Genomic DNA, 24515 nt, shown 5'->3' with positions numbered 1-24515 from the left:
AAAAAAATAATTTATAAGATTAATAATATATAAAAAAAAAAAATTATTGTTATAAGTTAGATTCTTCCTAGTTTGAATTTTGTTATATTTGCACCAAAATAATTCAAATATATATAATAATATCTAATAGAAAACGTATCGAGTTAATAAATTGAAAATGATTTGTTAATTAGTTTATATCTAGATTAATTAATTCTTTTTATATTAGATGTTACATACTGAATTTTTTTTATTAGGTTACGTATTGAATTTTATCATATATTTAAATAATTTTTCACTTTTTCAGAAAAAGAAGACATATCAAGAAATTTTGTTGTCGATATCTACCTCTTAAAGTAAGTTAAATTTTAGTTATTTGTTTTAACATTTATTTTTTATATTAATTATTTTTAAGATTAAACATTTCATATTATTAAATGCAGGTAGTTGTACATGTGCTATGATTGAAGAACATAAGTTAAAATGATTAATATATTGAATGTTCAAAGAATTTTTATAGTTTTGTACTTTAATTTTTGAATTTTATGTTTTAGAATTTTAATTAGTAATGGTGATTTAATGTTTTGGATTATTGTGTTTTAGAATTTTAAATTGCTATGATTGTTTCATATTTTAATTTTGAAATATCATGTTTTAAATTATTAATATGTATGAAAGTTTGATATTTTAATTATATAAATAAATTTGGTTCGAGCTCGAATCGAGTTCGAATCGAGCTCGAGCTCGAGTTTGAGCTTGAAAATTAAATTTTTGTTCAAGCTTTCGAGTCGAGCCGAGCTTGTAGGTAATATAGTCGAGTCGAACTCGAGCTCCAGTTTATAAGCTCGTTCGAGCTCGAGTTCGAGTCGAGCTAATAAATACTTAATCGAGTCGAGTTCGAGCTTCAATACGCTTGAGTTCGGCTCGGCTCATTTGCAACCCTAATCTGGATGACATGTAGCAATACGGGAGATCGCGGGGTGGCTCAAAGTTCGATACGTTTCAACATTGGTTTGTGTATTAGGTATCTTTTAAAAGAAAACATTATTTTAAAAGATTTTGAAAAATACTTGGAGATTTAGAAATTAATTATATAAAAATAATTAATTTTATTCAAATTTTTAACAAGATGGGGTCAAATAAAAATTTAACCAAAACTCGGTTTAAATTAATCAAACATAACTAATTTAAAATATTATTTATTTGAAAAAATAGAGTCGCGAAATAATTTTAGAAAATCAGTAAAATGTACATTTATAAACGTACTTTATACTAGAATTTCTATAAGGGGTTCAGTTTTTTGTTACATTCGTGAAAAGGCTTTCCCGTTATATCCTCCGCGCTCGTCAAATGACGGTTTTATTTTTTAAAACAAAAGTCTGGCTATTACAAGATTTATTTATAGCATTTATTTCATTTAATTAGTAGCATGGGTCCTAAAAAGGATATGTTTGAATTACCTATATAATTATACAAAATTATTTAAAAGGGCGTACTTGCGATTGCGTTGATATAAAACTTAAAAAAAATATGAGAAAAATGTTATAATTTAAAAATAAATTCCAAACGGGGCCTTAGCAAAAATATTTGTTTAGGAAATATCCCAAAATATTTAAATATCATCATCTGACCTTTCGGAATTATTTGAAAATGGATTGTGGTTCCAAAATTACCAAAATAATTTTAGATTTTGAAAAGTGGAACTAAACATGCCTTAGGACCAGTGTCCTAGGGTCTGGGTCTCATTTTGCCAATATAGGCTCAAACGGGCTCGGTCATGAGTTCGGGAGGCTTAGTCTCGAACTCGGAATGCTTGGTCGAAGATCGGAAGGCTCGGTTCTAGGGTTCAGGAGGCTTGATCCTATGTCTAGGAGGCTCGGTCCCAAGTTTAGCTTTCTCGTTCGTGGACCTGGGAGGCTTGGTTCCAAGTCAGACCTTTTGGTCGGAGGTTAGAAACCTCGGTCGGATTCCTCGATCATTGCTCAAGAACGTCGGTCTTAGGTCTCGCCCCTAACTAAAAAACATCGATCATTGGTCTTAATCTGGACCGAGGATCCTTAGACCTAGTTCTCGGTCCCAAGCTAAGAACCTCGGTCCTTTGCCTTGGTTCAAGAGTACCGAGTGTTCTTGAATTGGTCAAGAATTTCAAGTCTTGTATCTTTTGATACATATCATGAAATCAAGATCTATAAGTTGCAATCAACTCATATGATTGAAGGTATTAAAAGTCCTAACCCCAATCACGATCAATCGATCTCTACAAAGATCAATTTCTCAAAACCGTTTTTAGGTCAAATTTTGGGATCTTTCGAATTAGGTCATCTTAAGGCCTAATTCTTGTACTATTAACTTTTAAATGATGAACATAGTTGAACACAACCAAAATAAGAACATTATTCAAACTCTGTAACAACTTTTGAAAACGAAATTCAAACTCATTTTTTTTAAATTTAATTGGATCAAAATGATCGAGATGTTGTTACAATAATCTGAAAATCATCCTAACATGTTTATAAACATGCTAGGCAACTATTTGAATCAAAAATTCAAACTTAAAGCTCAAAAACATCAAATTCAAACAATCCAGATTTTCAAACTAATTTTTTGTTTTTTCGTTCAAGGTTGATTTGATAAAATCTCTTTCAACAGAAAGTTCATATATCATCTAGAGAATGATTCTACACAAAAAAAACACATAATTGAACTTTAGAACAGATCAAGTCGATCAAACTTGAAAAAAATCAATTTTCAATCACAATTTAAATTACAATGGTTCTGAATGCTTACTAACAGTTGGAGAACACTCCAATGAAGTGTTATAAATTTTTCCGAAGCCTAGATCAAAGCTTTGATTGTCGGAGAGGATTTTACAAAAATTCAGTTCTTGCTGGAATCTTCATTCTTTGATTTAGGTTGTAAGATGTGATGATTATTTGATGGATTGGAAAAGGATCGTCTAAAGGGTATTTATACCAAGTTAGGTCGGTTAAGGAAATCGAATTCAACTCTGATTTGTCGACTGAAGTTCATCTTCGAGGATTTTGTTTTGTCCTTGCCAGCCCAATTCAAGATAAGATTCATAATCTTATCTTGGGGTAATGATTGCGATGAGAAGACATGCACATGATGAAAAAAATGGAGGGACAACGGCGTCGACGCGATCTCCATCAATCGCCCTGTTCGACCGGGAAAGACGAACAAAACGACGTCGTTTCGTTTAACTGAAATACATTGTTGCCTTCCGTTGGAGATCCGTCTGCGTTTGGACGATTAGACTAACGAGGTTGACGTCCCATTAGTTGATCGAGTGTGGCCCCGCGTGCGCGCGTGTTCTGTTACATCCGGATGTGTGGCGTCTTCCTAGGTATTGGATGAAAATACACCGTTAATCCGATGGCCCTGAATTCTGCTGTAACAATTAAACATAATTTTGGCTACACAGGATTATCAGTTTATATTTGTAATAAAATGGTTATTTGAAATCGAATTTTAATTCATTTCTTACGTTTTTCTTCACCAAAAATTTTACAAAAAATATTTTTGGAAACATAATAAAAATTATGTTCATTATTTTTATTTTGGGATATTTATTTAATTGTTTTAAGGCATTATACATAATTTATGCTTAAAATTATAATTAAATAATTTCAACCCCTTATTGGGTTTAATTTGGATAAAATAAATATAATATTTTAACCTCAAATTATTTTTAATTTTTTATTAAATTTTCTAAATATAGTTTAAATATCTTAATAATTAACCCTAATTTGACCTTTAATCTCTTTTTAAGTTATTTTAAATTTAAAATTTTAAAATATTATTTTAATATTATTATATTGTAATAATATTATTTATAAAATAGGTATATCAAATTTTCATGTTTAAAGAAACAAAAAAAAAGATAATTAAAAAAAAATAGTTATCAACACGATTTCCTATCAACGGTTAAAATGAAGAAATTTAAATTAAGAACATCAAACACTTATTATTATTGAAAATCAAGCATCACAAAAACACATAGCTAGAATTTATAAATAATCTAAAATTCAAAGTAACTCAAATAAATATAAAACTAAATAATTACAAACTCTAAAAGAAAAAGAACTACAAAATACCCTTTAAAACAAATGAGTGCTTGGTTTGATAAAAAATTATTTGAGATGTTCTTAATAATCTAAAAATCCCAACTAATTTGGAAAAAAAAAAATACTCTATAAAAAAAAATTCTAAAGAAAAAATACTAAACTCAAAAGTCAAAAAATCTCAAATAATATATATTTTTATTGAATTTTTGCAATAAACAATCTACATTCAGTTGATGAATTATTATGATTGAAGCATCTCATGAACATATACATCATTATCTCTATTCTTCCCAGCATTTAGTCTGCAACCATTTGCTAAAATCTTAATAATAACAATAATATAATTCTAGCATCAGTTAAATTGCGATAAAATTGCGAATGTCGCAATAATATATATACATACACTACTATATAGACCTCCTTTGTAGTTTAATTACTATTTCGATGATCTCCTTCAATGATGGCGGCTAACCAACTTCTCATGTAACCGGCTAAACACCAACTTAACAGGAATACAAGCTACAGCAGTCAAACCTGTTGTTGTTTCCCCTTTCATCGCCCCTTCTTCATCATCTTCTTTATAACTCACAATGCCACCATACCTGCCAATTGAAGAAAGCGTTTTTATCTTTTGGCTAGACGAAGATAATAAGCTTATTTTCTTCTTCTTCTTCTTCTTTGGCACAGTTGTCGCCTTATAACCTCCTCCACCCGACAACTTCTTATGTTTTCCTTCAATATCTGCATGTATAACTTCATCTGGGCGAGGAATTACAGTTGTCCTCTTTGTGAGAGGAACACTTTTTTCGTTATTGACTAAAAATTTACAATTCTCTATAGATTCAACTGGAATATGATGCCCAACTATTGCATGACCATTCAACTTGCTTATTAATGATATCATTGGTACATCCTGTCGTCTTTTATAGCTTGCCTGGACCTTAACATCAACGTCCAGCAACAATCTCCTCTCTTGGTGATTCCAACTCAATTCTTCCCAATCAATCATATCATGGTCGGAATATTCTGTATCTATTAATATAGAATTTGCAGTTACAGATTGCCTTTTGTTGTTTAAGACACTTTGGGACCTGTGATTCCTCTCGTCTCCAGTGAAATTTGTTCCAGAAATGGGACTTTTTGAGAGGATGTTGTTATTATTGTCTCTTGTGTGGTGGATCGACCTTTTAACAATGCCACGACTGTTTCTTTTCCTCTTAAGTTTCCATTTTGATACAATAGGAGTATTGCCACCGCCAGATGCAAAATCATCATGTTCATCGTTGCTTGTGATTTCATGCTTCCATTGTAATTCTGAGGATCTTGAAGATTTTGGTTCTAGTACAGTGATTATACCATCTTCTGCATTAATCAAACAAGGAAAAAGAATCAGGCATCAAGAAGTATTAGATTCAATATTAGATGATCTTTTTTTCTAAAAGTTGGGAGCTTATTTGATCTTTAACTACAATTTTACTTTGTATTTTTAACCCTTCTTCTTGAAGTCTTGGGAATGACAACAAGGGCTTGGTTGATGATTAAATCCAAATAATCAGACATATTCCCTGAAATCGTCAATTGAAATCCCAAAATACCCTTATTTTTATTCTTTATGACATATTTCAAAATAGCAAATCTAAGGACAATTCGGTAATTTGACCCAAATAATCCACATTCTCAGAGATCAAGATGTGAAGCAATCTGAACAAGCCCCAAGACAGGCATAATAATAAAGTGCATCAAAAGTACTTGACTTTAAAAAATAAAAGAGGGAAGATTTTCTGGAACACTACTAACCAAAATGAACATGTATAAACAAACCATCAGAGACAGCTTTTAAATATTATATTAGGGCTTAGATGATCCTTTCATCGTTTTTGATCATTAACTACAAATTCAGGAGGCTATTTGTTATTCTTTAATTTGTTTGTTTAACACTTCTTTATAATGGAGTTTGGGGCACACCAACTAGGGCTTGTTTGATGGGGTTACTTGGATTAAATAAAAATAGTTCAACATTCCATCAACTCCTCATTTGAAATACCAAAATACCCTATTTTTATTCTTTATACCAAATCTAAGGGTATTTGGTATTTCAATTGATGATTTGATGGAATGTTTGATTAATTTAATTCAAGTAACCCACATCAAACAAGCCCCAAGACAGGCATAATAATAAAGTTCATAAATCATTATCAGAAGTACTGGACTTTGTTTTAAAAAAATGAAAGATTTCTGGCACACTACTAGCCAATGAACAACATGATTAAACAAACCATCAATGACAGTTAGCTTAAAAATGACTATTATAGAAGCAATTAAAACCTGGGATTCTTGCACTGTCCTCATCAGTCCCAGCTGTATCTGTTTCAGTATCTTCCACAGAACCAGAGACAGCAGCAGCCTCCCTGCTAAAACCAGCCGGACCATAGTTACCCATTTGAGAAGCAGATACAGATATAGATTTCCTTGAACCAGGATGATCATTATCAATTAAATCACCAGATTTTCCGCGCAAGGAAACAAATCTGTCCCTGTTAGTATCGCATACAGCTACACTTTGTGCCTCACCATAGAAAGGCTTTGAGATCATACCATCACTAGACTCGTGGGCCAATGGATTTTCTCCTCTCCCATTGTCCATACTTTCTAAAGGCAATATTGAATCCCTTACATGTTTCTTTTCCATTAGATCCTTCTCAAGCTCAAGAGCATGAAGAATAGCATCTTCACGACGTGCATATTTCTCTCTCTTCTTAGGAGGCAATCCCAGGGAAGCTTCGACCTTTAGAATGCAATTTTCAAACTCAACACACCGGAATTCCTTCACACGCTTGGACTTCTCTAAGTTATACCAATCACTGAAAATATAATCCAAAAGAAAATTTATCCTACTTACACATAAGAAAGGAATCTGCAGAGCTACAGCTTGAAAGTCATTAAACCTTCTTTGATCTAATACAGGATTCACTTATACAGAGTTAGTTATACATATGAGTGAATAGCTATTTTTCGGCACAAGTTTGAACTTTTCTCAATACCAAAATGGTACTAGATTAGGAACAAACTCTATATTAATACAAACTTTAACCTTTGAAAAAAGACTAGATTAATGTGTTACCAGACTTTCAATTCATTCAACATATGTGATGCACAATCATCTAAGGCTGTTTATATGTGTTCTCTAGACTAATTACTATTTCTACTTCTGAGTCCTAACAGACTGGCTGGAAATAGTGGCAAGAATATAAGAAAGAAACAGTTAGAATTAGAAGTGTTGCAAGGTTTTGGTATTACCAAGACTAAGTAAAGTTTTGTTTACGTCAATTTTATATTATGTGATTACATTGAAACTGTTTACTATCTATCAAATCAAATGCATTTCTTTTCAATGAAAACTGTCCAACATTGATGTCATGCTTAAATGATCGATGGGACCCAAAGCATGAAAAATAGAATCCAAATTAGGTTGATTATTTGATGTGAGTAAAGTTGAATCAAATGGGATCAATGAATAATGTGATGAAGTTGATGGCTAACAATCAATGGGAGTATTATTTAAGGTGAGCATATTAATTAAAGTATGTTATAAGCTTCTAATGGAAGGATGATGAGTCAACAATTAACAGGTCCTACTTTTTCTTTCATTGTTGATAAGAATGGTTTAAGGTAAATATTTATCAAAATATAACCAAAAGCATCTGATTATATTCATTTGATGACTAGTCATCAGTGGTTGGAGTATAGATTTGCCTTCATGCTAGAGTTAGTCTGAAGAAACTTGATAATTGGAATCAAGAAAAGAGATGAGATATGTTCAAATAGCACTTAAACATCGGAAGATTCATATTTCACATAAGTAATTGGATGTAAATATGCTGTGAAAGAATGTCAAAGTTATGAGTTTTATTACGCTTATGTAAGTATGAAACATGTCTTAGGCTTGGAGTTTAAAATTACTGTAAGGGGTATGAGAAAATCTTAGTAAGTATAATCCCTCGAATTGAATTGATGGATTGTTCAAGATTTGATAGAAATTACTCAATCTTTCTTCAATTTTCAATTAATGGTTTGTTTCTAAGATGATTTACCATCTGATTGAATAGCTATTTTAGTGCATAAGTTGAATACTTTGCGAATGTATTAACAATGATCAGAATAGAGACAAGTCTAAGTAAGAGCAAGAATGAGAAGATTAATAGTTGGAAGCAAACATTAAGAACATATAATGGATAGAACAAGTAAGGATAATAGAATAGCATCTCTCCTCCAAGTTCATGAAACAAAAGGCACCAGCTACACTCAACTAACTCAAGCATGAACAAATATAGCAGGCAAAAAACAGATGCAATCAAACTCTTAGTTTAATCTGATGATTGTGGAAAAAAGAAGACTTACACACTTGCATCCTCCCTTCCTAGGAGTTTAACAGGAGTTCCCGATCTAGGAGACATGATATTAGATGCAGAAAGCTCATCAGGCCCAAGTATCTTCCCAGGCCACCAAGAGCCATTTCGTCGCCGAACCCAGACGATACTTCCGATGGTTACCTTATCTGAACTTTCCATATCTCTCTTGATGAACTTTGATTTATTTATTATTCTCAAATGCGGTTTCTATCTATCTATTTATATATGATTGATCGTACCTGCTGCAGGCTCTCCTAAATCGGAAACAAGAATGAAGTAAAAGCACATAGAATGAATGAATCAATTCAACCAGCAGAAAAGACGAGAGAGAATCGGGAGTGGTTCCGTAGGAGAGGAAATGGAGCAGTTTTGAAGATCGAAAAAGGGGTGAGAGATGGATGATGTCTCATTTATGGGTTTTTTTGGGAGAATTTCATAGACTGATCAGTGGTGTTTTGGACAAAACGAATTTCATAGACTCTATCTATCTAGCTAGAACGGATCCAGATGGAACAAGTTACTCGAAGAAGAAGAAGAAGGGTTGTGATTAGGGTTTCTTCTTTGTAAGTAATCTGAAAGCGATTATAGGCGGATTCGCAACTTCTCTCTATCACTCTGGTTTTTCTACATTCGTAGTCTTCTTCTTCTTCTTCTTCCTCTCTTCTCTTCTCTGTTTTCGTTGTTGACGGCCCTGAACCGTTGGTATTGAGCCGTTCCATTAACCGGACGTACCAGTCTCAACTTTCCTTTCAAGTTTTTTTTTTTTTTTAACTAACTCAAAAATAATTTACTCTATTTTTATAATTTTATATTATAATTAACTAATTAAAAATTCAAATAACTTATTATTTTTCAACAACAACAAAAAAAATAAAATAATAAAAACCCATTAAATTCATTTGGCTGAATTTGGACCAATTCTACAACATTTCTTATTCAATTCAATATTTATATTTAGGAAAAATATAAAATTCTAATTTAATTTTAATTTTTATATTATAAAAAATATAATAAAAATAATTTAAATATATATTATAAAAATATTGATTTCACAAATATGATTATATAAATTAAGTATAAGAGGGTTGGTATAAGATTCTATACTTATTAAGAAAAATAATATTGATTCTCAATATATTAACCTGTAAATACAAACAAAAATATTATTTTTAAACACGTTAGGGACGGATCCAAAATTTGAAGTTTGAGTACATTTTAAAAAATGAGAAATTTATAAATGAAACTAGTATATTAGTGTAGTTTTTATCTATTTTAATAATTAGAAAAATAAATTATGAATTAAATTTTAAAAAATAAAAAATTAAGGGATTATGTCACGTTTTTAACGTTACGAAAAGAGTTTGAGTCTAACTCAACCCTAGCATAGATCCGCTCTTAATTGTGAATCATGATATAAAATGATAAAATAATAATATATTTTGTTTGAAAAAAAAATATATTAAATACATTTGGATAATAATAGAATTATGGTTAGTTTATAATTTCAGTTTTAGGGTTTAATTCCAATTTCATTTCTTACTTTATAAAAAAACACCTTTACATAACAACATCAAACAATCTCCTTTTTGCATGTTAGAAATGACCCTAAATTTTTGATTTGACTAATAACCTCAAATTCATTCAATTTATAAACATTTGGATAATTAAAAAAATTAAAAATGATTATTGTTGATTTTAACATCTAAGTCATAAATGAAAATTCAACTAGTTACATATGTTTTTATAAGCATGATTTTTGTTACTAAATAAACTAGTTGTTTAGAAGAGTAATGAATTTTGAAGTAACTTTGATTTAAAGATATAAATAAAACAAAAAATCCATCATTTTTTTATTTATTAATATCAATTATTTTTCAGTTCACCAACATTTACTTAACTCCTTTACAAGCTTACCTAATTGTGAGAGAAAAACAAATTACCCTAGACAAATCTTATAAAGGAACTTAACATGGAAATGAATTATTATCACTTTTTTTCTTTCTATATTAGACCTTGTTATGTAATTATCAATTTTTTTATATACTCAAAATTATTAATCAAAATATCATCTCTTAAAAAAATTATTATATGATTATACTATCATTGATCAACAATTTTTTTACCTAAGTAACCACCCACTTTATAAAATTAATTGAAAAAATAACTATTATCCAAATGAGAACAAACATACTTCTGACTAGGTTGTTAGCAATATCATTGTTTCATTCATGATTTTTTTTACAATGAGAAAAAGTGGACCTAGTTCATTTGGAAAAACATTATCTGGATTAATGTTTGGTAAAAGAAAAGTTCATAAATTTTATTATAAACAAAACTTTTGTTGTTGTTGTTGTTGTTAAAATAATGATTTATATGAAATAAACATATATTCATAAATATTTATTTTTAAATCAAACTGAAATTCAGTGCTACAACTACAAGCCATTAAATGTTTTCAAATAGGCCAAAGTTGAAAGGTTGTTTGTACTTTGTACTATGAAGATTTGTCCTATGAAGAAGGAAGAATCGTTCAAGGCCCTATGGGCCATATTAATAAAAACATTAGCTTACTTTTAATTTACTATAAATTTTTTAATTATACAAATTCTTACTATTTTATAAAATAAAAACAAGAAAATAGAGAATATATATATTTAAAAAAATATTATTTATTCAAATAGATAAATTAATATAATAAATTTTATAAATATAATTTTGATAGTGTTAAATATATAAAATACTTAATTATATATAAAAATAATAATAATAATAATATTTTATTAAGTAAAAAAATAATATTCAATCCAAACTTAAAGGGTTTGAAATTGAATCCATGAAATAATAATATTATTATTTTAAAGTAAACATTAATATTTCAAATAAAGTCTCAAATTTATTAATTTATAATTAAAAAAAAATTGATTTTAAATAAAATCGTGATAGGATAACAAAATTGAGAACGAAAATAAGGTCACGAATCTCTAAAGTGCCCTACCACTTGTTGTCATAGTACGCTTCAAAACAATATATTACCACTGTCACAATCAAATTTTTCCCACGCTCAACCTATTACATTTAATGTTTTCCTTGTCGTAGTTGTTTTACTTGTAATTTACTCAAGGACATATAAATACTTGTAGAACTTTAAAAATTACCAAGTATTTAAGTGATATAATATTATTTACTCTCTATAGAATTCTTGTGTTTTACTCGTTTTTGCGAATGTCGTAACTAGTTCCGCACATATTGTTGGTGGAAAGACGGAGCCCGTTACATTGAGCCATGAGAGAAATAAAAAAAATCATACTAAACAAATCGAACATAGTCAAATTTTTGTAAATTTATTACTTAAAATAAAAAACATAAATTTTGATCTCCTCTTCAAATCACTCACTCTATTTGTTAACCATAGTTTGGAAGGTTAACTATATAAAATTAAAATTTGAGAAATATAGTGAAAAAGATATGTCTGGTTGAAAACTTGATCTTGAGCTTGTTTGTTACGTAGCTATCCTCTTCGCCGCAATTCCATCTTGAAGAAGATACAGTTGAATCAAACTGTGAATCTCTTTACTATTTCATCGATCTTATCTTCTTCATCTCATTAATGGCTTTCACTTGTTTTCTGGTTCTACCTAATAGTCTTTGCATGAGACAAAGCACCTTTGAATGAACATCTTTAAGACCACCTCTTCCATTCCAAAACTGAATCTCAAAACCCAACTATTTTCCGTTCCTTTCCTCCTTTAACTTCAATCACTTATTACCCACTTCAATCTATTTTGCAATCATGGCGTTACACTCATCTGATCTTGATGAGCCAGTTCTTTCCTCATTTGGGAATGTATCTTTCTCATAATCTTTACTTATTATGCCTTCTTTTGTTTGTTGAGGTTCTAAAAGTTTTCTACTTGTTGAAGATTTCGGGTGAGATTGATGGCGGCCAACTCCAAGAACCCCTTATTGTTAATGGTCATCAGCATTCAGAAAACTATTCTGTTATTTCTGCAATTCTGCCGTGAGTATATGTTTTGTAGAATCATATTGTTAGCTTAAGCAAGGGATACTATTTTGTTCTCTACTTCATTCGAATTTGGATGCATTATTCACATCGAGATGGTTTTAGTTTAGAAAATGTATTTTGATTGTGTTGAGTACTTTAGAACTGCGAGAACCTCTTTCTCAATTGTACTGTCTTGTGTTTAATCTAAGTATCCATTTGCAAACTCTCACATTTGACGTTTCTTCCACCACCAATGAGCAAAACCTTATTACTGTTTTTCAAAATATGTTTATAGTTTTATCTTCTATTGCATATACTTTAGGTGCTTCTTTGTGTCCATCCATTTTGTCCCTGACATTCTTTCTCTGAACTTAGGTACATCAACAAGTTTATGTGAGACTATTTTGACTGGATAGCAATCTAATCTTTATTACTCTCTTTAATTTCCTCTAATACAAGATTACCCTCTTTTAAAAAACGATAAAAAATCAACAAGTTTATTTGGGGTTGTCTGCAAAGTGTATGAAGTGTTAATGACTTGTACTTGAAGTTCACGTACCTTTGTTCTTTTAGCTTGTCATTAGATGCTGGTACTTGTTTTCTCTCCTGGAGAAATGGTACTGCAGCTTTTCTTTTGTAACAAGTGAATCTATGATTTCAGATTTCTCTTCCCAGCATTAGGTGGATTAACCTATGGTTATGATATTGGTGCAACTTCTTGTGCTACAATATCTATAGAGGTACGATTTTTGGGGAATACTGTAACATAAATATGAGTGTTCATCAATATAACTCTTGGTCTTGTCATCAGGGGAGGTGGTAAAATTGGATTTAGACTTAATGTTACAACATTTTGGTGAGACTTAAAAAAAATCAATAGTTATTTGAGCTCTGTTTTTTGCAGTCATCTACACTTAGTGGTGTTTCTTGGTATGATCTCAATGCAGTGCAAATTGGTCTAATAGTAAGTCTATTTTCCTCATCATGTATTATGTTTATAATGTCTGTGGTGTTTGTTATTCGTTTTTCATGATTTTCACCCTTTCCATGAATTCAGTTTCTGGTGATTATTAAGACATGCTGAAAGAATCTCTTGATAGGTTAACTATTATGTTCAGCAATTATGGACTTTTTCTTTGCAGACTAGTGGGTCACTCTTTGGAGCTTTGATTGGTTCTATGGTGGCTTTCGTTGTTGCTGACTTTCTGGGTTAGCTTATTCAGCATCTTCCAAGTTTCTTTGTTGTTTAGAGGATGTTCTGTCCTTATGTTTCTACTGGACATTATTTTGGTTTTACAGGAAGGAGGAGAGAGTTGGTTTTGGCTTCCATATTATATTTTATTGGTGCTCTAGTAACTGGTTTGGCGCCAAACTTTGTGATTATGGTGATTGGGCGCTTCATTTTTGGTATAGGAATTGGACTGGTAAGACGGAGTTGCAATATTTACTGTATGATGCAAGATTTGCAGGAAGAACACGCAATAGATGCAAATTCTCAAGACTCAGTTCCAGAACATCATAGCATATATATAACTTTTTTTTTTCATATCAAGCTAAGAGAACTGCTACTGCAGAACATGAATGGTTTGCATGAGTTGTTTCTTAATTAACTAGATCAAGTCCACATTTGCCATGTAATTTCTTTTAACTTGAAAGTCTTTGATTTAGTCATCTTAAGTTATTCAGACAAGATTGTAAATACACAAGAGATATAGAAGTGGGTTTTATGTATGTTTCACACCTTGGATCTGTACTTATATACTGTAGTCTCACAACAGACAGAAGGATGTAAGAGAGAGTGTAACACATAATCTTGTCTGCATATTAAGTTTTATCAATCATTTGATTTTGCGTATATGCAAAGTGTAGTCTCTAGCTGTCAACATTGCATTTCTTCTGAGGCAGGCTATATGCCCTCATTACAATGGTTAAAACCTCCTAAAATAAAGTGTGCGGGGAAAAGGCAATAATTCAGTTGGATGGCAAAAAACAGAACTATTTTCCTAAAATGCTTCCTATTTATAGATTAAAGTGATTGTCCTTTTTTTTTTCTGGTATCTGATGTTGCTTTCTTTCTATTTTCTTTAACGTTTTGGGTGACAGGCAATGCATGCTGCTCCCATGTATATTGCTGAGACAGCTCCAAGTAAGATTCGAGGCCAACTTATCTCTTTGAAAGAATGCTTCATAGTTATAGGGATGCTTGTAAGTACCATATAACAATTTAATGAATATTTGCAAATTAATGATGTTTTGAGCTCTATGATCAATATTTGCAATCAATTTTGTTCATTGGTTAACCCTCTGGAGTCAATTGCAGATAGGTTACACCCTGGGTAGCTTTTTAGTTAACATAGTGGGTGGGTGGCGCTACATTTATGTAGCTAGTACTCCCTTTGTATTGATTATGGGGGTAGGAATGTGGTGGTTGCCAGCATCCCCAAGATGGATACTTCTATGTGCTATACAGGGAAAGGGAAGTATGCCGGAACTAAGAGAGAAAGCCATATTCTGCTTATGTAGACTACGGGGTGAATCTATTGGCGACTCAGCTCCAGCACAAGTAGATGAAATTCTGACTGAGCTTTCCTATACTGGTGGAGAGAAAGAGATCACCTTAGCTGAGATGTTCCATGGAAAATGTTTGAAAGCTCTAATTATCGGTTGTGGGTTAGTCTTGTTTCAGCAGGTATGTTTTGTACTCGTGCTCCCATTTGGAAATACTTTCTGGAGCTGGATGAGAAAACGTCACCAAATTTATTAATATATGTTTAGTTAAGTTATGTTCCATATTATTATCTCATCTAAATCAACATCCGGATGTGATACTTGACAAAAAAAAGTGTTTCCAAATAAATTTATTTATGTTTTCTCGTCCAAATCTAAATCCAGCTCCAGACAGTGTTTCCATATGAGTCCACATCGAAATACCATACTTGTCAAATGTAGAAGCTTATATTTGAGTTTCTTTATTTGGTGGCAGATTACTGGGCAGCCCAGTGTACTGTATTATGCTGCATCCATCTTTCAGGTAGACTTGATTGCATTTCTATGCTTCAAAACCGTCTTACGATTTAACATATTACTTGGAATGCAACAATGGGGAATTTTCTGGTTTTGATTTCCTGGAAAATTGTAGAGTGCAGGTTTTTCTGCGACATCTGATGCAACAAGGGTCTCAATTCTTCTTGCTTTGCTGAAGGTGCAGTGCTCAACCTTCACAACCTTTTTTTTTATCCTAATAAGATATTTTATTATTTGCTTTAGATATGATAGTGGACTTATTCTGATATGCTCCACACATCTAAAAGGTTTTAATTGACCAATTAGTCCCTGAAAGACAAATGATTCATGAACCCTTTTAGTCTTCCTTTCGTAATTGTTTTTTTAACTATTAAAGATCAAAGAGGAGACTAAAATTGTTGATGATGAAGGGGTCTAAATGGAAGAATAAAGGATGCTACTAGGTTAAAAGAATAACGAATTACAGTTTCAACTTTTTATCTTTTGTGAATAATTACATGTATAATTTTTTTTCTATTAAAAAAACATGTGTATTTTTACATTTCTTTTCGCTACTATGTCACTTTAGTTTGTTGGCAATGGTGTAAGAATCCATCCACTTTATTTAAACATTGTAATGTCAATGATGATTTCTTCTTCTCAGTATTCGTAAGATGATAACACTTAAATTAAAAAAAATCTTCCATTGATAGGGGCATAACATCCCATTCTCTTCAATATTTTCTATTAATTTTCATTTGGCAGTGTTATTAAGTTTCTTATATATCTGACTGCAATTTTTTTAGTTGGTCATGACTGGAGTAGCAGTTTTGGTTATTGATAAACTTGGAAGAAGGCCTCTACTACTTGGAGGTGTTTCTGTCATGGTAATTCAACCATTTCCATATTATACCAGGATTGGTAAAACAAATATTGTGGCAAAATTACGAGACTATCTAATAAAACGATCCATTTCAATTATGTTGCAGACAATAACATTGATCCTCCTTGGGTCATATTACACTTTCCTGGATGGTAAACCAGCTATAGCAGTAGTAGCACTCCTACTATATGTAGGCTGTTATCAGGTACTATATTTTAAGTTTATCTTTTGTATGTGTGGTTAGACAATGAAAATTTACGCTACTATTGGCATATGGTTTTGCAGCTATCGTTTGGCCCAATTGGTTGGCTGATGATTTCTGAGATTTTTCCATTGCGACTAAGAGGACGTGGGTTAAGCATAGCTGTGCTTGTGAATTTTGGATCTAATGCAGTTGTAACATTTGCCTTTTCTCCTTTGAAGGTAATTAAACCCTCCTCTAAAATGCATTTTCATATATACTTATCAATTATGCCATTCAATTTATTTAGTAACTGATCCTTTTTACAGGCCTTGCTCGGGGCTGGAATCTTATTCTATGGGTTTGCTGTAATAGCTGCAATTTCTGTCGTTTTTATATATTTCATGATACCAGAGACTAAAGGGCTTACTCTGGAGGAGATAGAAGCTAAAATCCTTTAGCGGTGTTTTTTTGGTACCTCAAAATATTCAAGTTTGGTTCTGATATAGAGATGATGCTCATCTCTATTCCATTTTCATGCCTAAATTGTGTAATTAGTGTGTGTTTGGTATAAGCCATAAGAATACAGTGTACAAGTTGTAAGAGTTATTAGTACGTGTTTTGTATAAGGCATATGAACATTTGTAAGGTCATTTGTTTCTAATAAAAGATTGTTTATGATGAAAATTGTTGTTTTTTAGAGTCAACTCGTGTTTAATCAAATCTGAACTATCCAGAATGTGTTTGTAATGTAAAATACTTTGGTATTGCATATGAAATATAAATGGCTTCTTCTATAAAAGAAAAAAGTAGATTTAAAATCATAAATAAAAGAGATGGATTTTTTTACACAATCTAAAAATCAATTCAGGTAATCACAACTTGAACCAAAACTCAAAATGTAAGATTTAACTTTTAATCCTTTCCTTCCCAACATCAGAAAACTACCTTTAACAGCAAAGCTATCTCTTGAACATGCCCGAGTTTTGAAGTCCTCTAGCATACTCTGCGATAATAGGAGAGTTCTTAACTAGTTCCCAAATCTTTGCTGAGTTCCTCAACCAATCACGTTCAGAGACTGTCCTACCAAATAATGAGCTATCCATGGATGATAAGACCTGTCGAAATCAAGGAATACAACTTTTTAGTCACCCAACTTTCAGAAAATATAAGCCAATTGACATTTAGACTGGCAGTGTATTAGGTTTACCTGATCTCTTAGTTTTTGCAATATCAATACAAAGCTATCATGCAAAGCTATTGTCGAATCATCCTTATTCTTTAGCGGTATTAGAAATAGTTTTGGTATATCTTCATTCTTGCTTTGAGCATTGGGACAGGTAGAAGGAGACTGAGAACTTCTGGATGTCATTTGATTTTTATCGATGTTGAAAGATGAAGAGCTGAAGCACTTTGCAAGTGCTTTCTTCATCTTCCTGATGTTGTGCAGAGTGAGATCTTCACCATGTAATCTATACAATAACAAGAAATGTTAAAATAATGTCATACACCTTTTATTGAAGTTTACTCTCCTAGCCTACATCGAACCATGATACTTAAGAAATTTCATCTTAGCCTATGTAGCCTAATGTCATTTCACACTCCGCTAGAAGAATGAATGCACTATGTACAAAATCATAAACAACAAAGTTTAGAATAAGATAATTAAGGTAAGAAAGAAGAATAGGCCGAAACCATTGTTCCCCTCCTCTGCCTTTAAAGAACATTGCAAACCTTGGCATAAATAACTCACCTTGTATGCACGAATATAGGTGATGCAATATACTCTTCACCAGCATCATGAAGCTTATCTTTGTTCTCCTTTTCAGCACCCAAATTTGAATGAGTAAGAGTTGGAGAAGATGGGTCAGGTATCCCATGTTTCAACAGGTCCACCTGTATGTACCAGGAACAGTATGGTAGGTTATGATCTTATGTGGATGAAAGAATCATTCATATGTTATCAGTGCCTTGTTTGGGAAGAACTGGATTCTCCTTATAATCCATCTCTAAAAACTTTACTATTTTATCAAATGATGTTTCTTTGACACATATTCCGTTAATTATGGAATCATTAACCTTATTACACTACTTTTCTAAATATTATATATTTCAATTGTATAAATTTCAACCAATCACAAAAGCGCTTCTCCCCCAAACAAGCAACCGCTAATTCTATCCAAGGTAATTATCAACTCATAAGAGCATAACGTGTATATACAAATCAACATTTAATCCAAAGTAGGATAGATGTAAGTATAGTGATCTGCCATCACTGCATACCAGATAAATCTACAAGCTATGAGTAATTGCTCCATAGTAGTGGTTACAAAGCCATACATATGGGGAATAATAGACAACACAATTCACTTTTAATCTCCGGATCCTATTGAATTTCAAAACATTTTCACATAGAACCAAAAAAGAATAGTGGATTATAGAAGTATTACCGTCAACATTAGATGCCACATGTTCAAATCATGAACACTATCTGAGACCACCAATACTATGTGACAAATAGATGCCAAGAGAACACCCAGCTATAAGATCTCTTGCAGTGCATAGAAAAAAAAAATCATTAGACATTTGAAGTGTCATGCTTCTATCTTTCCATGAAAAATGGTGCAGAATATTACCTGTATATTCATCAACTCATGGGCCAATTCAGCAGACAGAACCTCGCCACTCAAAACTGAGATAGTTGATGACCCATCAGGTCTAATTATCTCAGATAACAAGGAAGGACTGAAGACGGGCTAAGAGTCATTATTGAACAGTTAGAACAAAAAAATACAAAGGAACAAAATGGCAGGTAATGCTTCAAATTACACAAGTAAGGACAAATTCTAAACCGGAAGTAAAACACATTCAGATGAGAACCTGTGTATCAAGAAGGATAATACGTTCGGCAGAAACTCTTGGTTCGATGCCAGTGCTGCAATGCTTAGCTATAGCTCTTATTTCATCAGTCTGCAATTGGAAAGGAGGCAACATTCCTGCAGCAGTTAACATATCACTGAAACTCAATTGAAGTGTTACTGTTAAAGAGATGAACTCTCTCACATTTTAGAAACTTTTATAAGGACAAATAAGCATATCATACCAGGAGAAGTGCCATCAAAACCATAAAGCTCGTTCATTATCGTCGATTTTCCTACACCAGCTGCCCCGATAACACCAACCACAGTAAAATCCGTATTGTCCGTCAGAAACTACAAATCAATCAATTATCAAAAGAAGAAGAAAAAATGCTTCAATTTGTTTTTACAGTTGAAAACAACAACAAATTTAAGTGTTATGAGTGATAGGATTACCGGAAGGAATCGGTCGATCTGAAAGTCCCAAGAATCAGAAAGAAGGTTAAGAGAACCGACGGAATGAAGGCGAGAACGAAGGGAAGCTGATGACGATGATGACGACTCCTCTTCGGAGCCGCCGCCTCGCATGAATTTACCGGCATTAGCAAGTGTCGGCTTAGCTAATAGGATTTTTGGCGCTGCAGCGGCGTTGTATGAAGAAGAAGAACCGCTAACCCCCGTGCCCGCCATTGATCTCCCCTGCAGCTTCTGGTCTTCCGGCCTTCACTGAATCTCCAACTTTATACCAAGGGCCTGTTTGATCTGCGGTAATGTCAAAAGTAATATTGTTTTAGGCCTTTTGATGGTTTTTTTTAGTATGGAGAGTGTCTCGTTTTCCTTATCACCACTTGAGTGTTGTATTTGTTGGATTTGATATACTAGTTAGTTTGCATTCCGAATTTTTATAACTTCAATAATAATTTCAATTTTTGATGGGTTGTTTGCTACTCTTACATGTCTATCAAATGTTTTGGTGATGTTTTCAAAATTTTGTGTGCATCTACCTTTTAATAGCGATAAGTTCTAAATTTTGAGTTGTTTCTTTTTTGTTCAATAATTTTTTTTGAAATTGATATTTTATTTGGAGACCCTCCTATAGCGGGAAATTTGATGAAATGGCCCTGATAAAAGGTCTAATTTAAAAAAAGGTCCACGCCTGATAAACCTTGCAAAAAATGCATTTTTGCTCTGCGAAATGTCTGTCTTGCCCCTCGCGTGCCCACTTTATCGCTCATTAACGCGAATTACCACTGTCACGTTTTCCTTTAAAACGTGTTTATGAACTCACGCGTTTTAGATGAAACGCGATAGTGGTAATTCGCGTTAACAGAAATACGTGATTTACAACCATCGCGTTTTAGATGAAACGCGATAGTGGTAATTTGCGTTAATGGAAATACACGATTTACAACTATCGCATTTTATTGTAAAATGCGTTTATTAACTCACGCATTTTACAATAAAACGCGGTAGTTGTAAATCGCGTCTTTCATCGCATATGTACATAATTTGACCCCCTCATTTTAAAAACACTCTTTCACGACTCTCGACTCTCTCGACTTTCCATTCACGACTCTCGACTCTCCAACTTCCAACTTCATATTTAAACTCACGAATATTGTAATATGGTGTATCATCAACTCACGAATATTACAATATTCGTGAATTATGTTGTTGTAATATGGTGTGTCATCAACTCACGCATATTACAACATAACTCACTCACGAATATTGTAATATACGTGAGTGAGTTATGTTGTAATATAGTGTATCATCAACTCATGCAGTTTACAACATAACTCACTCACGAATATTGTAATATTTGTGAGTTATGTTGTAATATGGTGTATCATCAACTTACACAGTTTACAACATAACTCACTCACGAATATTGTCACAAACATTGATATCTCTTATTGATGTGAATTGTTTCAACATATTATAATAATATTACAACAATATAAACATATTACAACAATAATGTGAATTGTTTCAACATATTACAATAATGTGAACATATTACAACTATCATCACATAGCTCTAAAATATTACAAGAATAACACTTCATGGCTCTAAAATTTGGTGGAATAACCTGACTGCTCACTTTTCTCTAAAACATTTCATGTTATCTGATATGCAATTCTTTAGACCAAGTTTAATAGTCATGTACTCTATATACATTAATACAAAAACGCCACAGTACCCACTTAATTTTGCTTTTGGTACTTCTGGATGTGGGATTCTACGAAATGTTAAAGTGTCCATGGTCATCTTAGGATACTTGGAAATTTCAAATAGAGACATTGTTTTATGAAGAAAGAGCGACATCATTTCACACATGGGTATCATGAATTCTGCAAATTTGTCGTCCTTGAAAATTGACTAATCGCAATCATAAACGTTAATTCTCCATTCTTTAATTCGCACAACACATAATACCCAGTGTATAATGTCACAGCCCAATCTTCCTGGCCCAAAAAGAGGAGGCTTAAGGAGAATGTCATGACTCAATCCTCCTGGCCCAAGAAGAGGGGGAGGCTTGAGCCCTTTTAAGCCCAACCCAAAGAAGATTCTAGACTGGAAGGAAGCTGAAAGGAAGGTCCTTGATTAGCGCACCTAATTGAGAGTTAAAAGGAATTCCTTGATTAGTGCATCACTAATTGACATATAAAAGGAATGTCCTTGATTGATAATTATAAGGAATCCCTAAATTAGTGCACAATCAATGTAACAACTAGAATTAGTCCTATAAATACCTGTGAAGTATTACATTGTAAATCATCAAGTATTCGAGTAATATACTACTATTCTTTGTAAGAGTTACTCTCTCTCTAGAATTCTTGTGTCAATTCTATTAAACGCCGAGTGTTGCGTCGAGTAAGGCTGACTAGTTACTCGTTCTTGAGAAGATCGTAACTAGTGCCGCACGGATCGTCAGTGAAAATACTGAGCCCGTGACAATAATTTCGAGGTTGAGGGGCACGTAAATGTCATCAACCGTGCTCCACATCAGCATATCTATTTCCTCCTTACCCCAGTAGTAGTCATAAAAAGATACATCAAAATCATAGCCTTTTGGATCATTATCAGCAACAAATTGGTCATATTGTGATTAAAATAAAGGGGCAAGATGACAATCTACGAATGTGAAATCCTTCTTGTAAGTCTTAGGGTACGTGATTGCTCTTTTTCTTAGCAGAGCACATCTGATATTTATTTTCTCATTAGTGAGCCACTTAGTTGTCCTCAGCATTGTATCAAAGAATTTATAGCCTGCAGTGATAGTACTAAGCTCCAACTGTTTACATTTACTTTTTTTCCCAACTATTTCATCAACTCTTTCAGTACTTTCAGATCAAATTTACCATATGATCGTCCATGAATGGATCTTTGACCCTCATTTTTTTCCAACAAGGTCGGTGTAGGGACTAAGTAGTATTCTTGACCTCGACCTCTTTCTCTTAAATTGGACATGGATTGAATTGTCCACTTCCACCACATCCTCCTCCACCTTCTAATTGTCCTTCTTCTACACCACCACATTCACCTTCTTATTCTGCACCTTGTCTTTCTTCTTGTCCACAAACACATCATCCTTCGCCTTCTTCACCACCTTATTCTACACCTTGTCTTCCTTCTTGTCCGCAAACACATCATCCTCCACCATCTTCTTCTGCACCACCTTCTTCTTCTACACATTGTCTTCCTTCTTCTCAACCTTCTCCACAAACACATCCTCCTCCTCCTCATTCACATTCACCTTCTCATCACCACCTTGTCTTTATCATTCACATTCACCTTCTCCACATCATCAATCTCATCCTTGAATTAGACAAAATGCTTGAATTATACAAAATGTTTAAATTATACATACATCATTCTTCTGCTTGTCTTCCTTCTACATCACTACATCCTCATTCTTCACCACATTCTCCACTACATCCTCATTCTTCAGTACATCCTCATTCACCACATTTTCCACCACATCCTCATTCACCACATCCTCCACCATATCCTCATTCTTCTTCTCCACCACATCCTCATTCTTCAGCTCCATAAGCCCATCCTTGTCTTTATCATTCAACTTATCCACCACATTCTAAAAAAAGGCAAAATGCTTGAATTAGACAAAATGCTTGAATTAAACCAAATGCTTGAATTAGACACACCTCAATATTCTCATTCACCAGATCCTCAATCAACACATTCACCTCCTCCAAATCTTCCTCATTCACCTCCTCCAAATATTATTCATTCGTCTCTTCCAAATCCTCCTCATCCTTGTCTTCCTCATTCACCTTCTTTTTCTCCACAAGCACATCCACATATTCCTCATTCAATCTTCTCCTTCTATGTTTCTCCCCTAGTGTGACTGATAATATATATGTCAAATTGTTATTGTAGTTGGTTTAGCATCTCTTTTATGAGATTTATTTCAATTCTCATTTCAGTTTTTAGTTCATTTAGCTCATTCGTCAATTGATTCAATCTACATCTATCATAGGGAGTTATTGTTGGAGTCATTTGAGAGACAACGTCATCTTCTTGAGTCCCGGTGGCGCTCTCGACAGAATAAGAGCTGCTAGGGCTGGGGATGAGGGTTCTTCTTCTCATGGAAGGTTTGACATGAATAGAATGAGAGATGCTAGGGTGATTAATTTGTCTTTTCTTCCTCATATCAGGTTTGGGAGGAACTACATCTTGAATATCTCTAAATTTCCTCATTCTACAATCAAGTTCAAATAAGCAATCATAAAAATTACCCTCATATCTTCAAAGTCCTCCCTAGTATATAAGAACTTTTCCTCTTCAGACAATTCCACCTTCTTGACAACCTTGTTTTGCAGGGCAATGTGTAGATTAGAGGCGGTGCTTTTCCTACTAGATTTGTACTATATTATCCTTGGACATGGGAAGACAGGCTCATGTGCTTGAAGCATCGTATTTCTGGAAAGTTTGGGGACAAACGTTTTGATAACCCCATAGGTCCACACTTGTAAGGCTAGTGCGAACCCATATACGGTATAATAAATATCGACATTCTTGTCTTTGTTCTTCTTCCCCATGGCTTTCTTCTTCTCCAGATATAGCGACCTAACGTGTTCCAAGTCCT

The 24515-nt window shown here is 32.9% G+C and overlaps 3 protein-coding genes across 3 annotated transcripts; 1 reads left to right on the top strand and 2 right to left on the bottom strand.

The window, feature by feature from the left end:
- Positions 1-4240: 4240 nt before the first annotated feature.
- On the bottom strand, positions 4241-9142 carry LOC124927850. Its single transcript, XM_047468337.1, has 3 exons — positions 8463-9142; positions 6390-6925; positions 4241-5426 (listed from the first exon to the last, which is right to left on the bottom strand). Exons 1-3 carry the CDS (start codon positions 8630-8632, stop codon positions 4519-4521), a joined length of 1614 nt encoding a protein of 537 aa, XP_047324293.1. The 5' UTR covers positions 8633-9142; the 3' UTR covers positions 4241-4518.
- Positions 9143-11953: 2811 nt separating this feature from the next.
- LOC124924908 (D-xylose-proton symporter-like 2) lies at positions 11954-17238 on the top strand. The gene is made up of 14 exons (XM_047464891.1): positions 11954-12317; positions 12394-12491; positions 13138-13216; positions 13381-13440; positions 13619-13685; positions 13776-13900; positions 14580-14681; positions 14797-15165; positions 15460-15507; positions 15616-15678; positions 16286-16366; positions 16469-16567; positions 16648-16785; positions 16873-17238. The coding sequence occupies exons 1-14, from the start codon at positions 12264-12266 to the stop codon at positions 17002-17004; spliced, it is 1515 nt and encodes a 504-aa protein (XP_047320847.1). The 5' UTR covers positions 11954-12263; the 3' UTR covers positions 17005-17238.
- A 97-nt stretch (positions 17239-17335) lies between these two features.
- On the bottom strand, positions 17336-20127 carry LOC124924910 (nonsense-mediated mRNA decay factor SMG9-like). The gene is made up of 8 exons (XM_047464892.1): positions 19858-20127; positions 19647-19755; positions 19424-19539; positions 19180-19299; positions 18994-19083; positions 18297-18439; positions 17754-18015; positions 17336-17661 (listed from the first exon to the last, which is right to left on the bottom strand). The coding sequence occupies exons 1-8, from the start codon at positions 20089-20091 to the stop codon at positions 17506-17508; spliced, it is 1230 nt and encodes a 409-aa protein (XP_047320848.1). The 5' UTR covers positions 20092-20127; the 3' UTR covers positions 17336-17505.
- Between the last annotated feature and the right edge of the window lie 4388 nt (positions 20128-24515).

The sequence above is a fragment of the Impatiens glandulifera genome, chromosome 2 (genome assembly GCF_907164915.1).
Source record: "Impatiens glandulifera chromosome 2, dImpGla2.1, whole genome shotgun sequence".
Taxonomy (NCBI): Eukaryota; Viridiplantae; Streptophyta; class Magnoliopsida; order Ericales; family Balsaminaceae; genus Impatiens; species Impatiens glandulifera.
This window is presented reverse-complemented; position numbering and strand designations above follow the sequence as displayed.

What these genes read in the sequence shown, in the direction of transcription:
- LOC124924910 (XM_047464892.1), bottom strand. Translation starts at nt 20,091, where the DNA reads ATGGCGGGCACGGGGGTTAGCGGTTCTTCTTCTTCATACAACGCCGCT. An exon ending in AGATCGACCGATTCCTTCCG is followed by an intron (nt 19,756 to 19,857) that starts GTAATCCTATCA and finishes ATTGATTTGTAG; the next exon opens with TTTCTGACGGACAATACGGA. An exon ending in CCTATATTCGTGCATACAAG is followed by an intron (nt 18,016 to 18,296) that starts GTGAGTTATTTA and finishes GTTATTGTATAG; the next exon opens with ATTACATGGTGAAGATCTCA.
- LOC124924908 (XM_047464891.1), top strand. Translation starts at nt 12,264, where the DNA reads ATGGCGTTACACTCATCTGATCTTGATGAGCCAGTTCTTTCCTCATTT. An exon ending in GTTATTTCTGCAATTCTGCC is followed by an intron (nt 12,492 to 13,137) that starts GTGAGTATATGT and finishes CTATGATTTCAG; the next exon opens with ATTTCTCTTCCCAGCATTAG. An exon ending in TCATAGTTATAGGGATGCTT is followed by an intron (nt 14,682 to 14,796) that starts GTAAGTACCATA and finishes AGTCAATTGCAG; the next exon opens with ATAGGTTACACCCTGGGTAG.
- LOC124927850 (XM_047468337.1), bottom strand. Translation starts at nt 8,632, where the DNA reads ATGGAAAGTTCAGATAAGGTAACCATCGGAAGTATCGTCTGGGTTCGG. An exon ending in GGAAGGGAGGATGCAAGTGT is followed by an intron (nt 6,926 to 8,462) that starts GTAAGTCTTCTT and finishes TTATATTTTCAG; the next exon opens with TGATTGGTATAACTTAGAGA. An exon ending in GGACAGTGCAAGAATCCCAG is followed by an intron (nt 5,427 to 6,389) that starts GTTTTAATTGCT and finishes TGATTAATGCAG; the next exon opens with AAGATGGTATAATCACTGTA.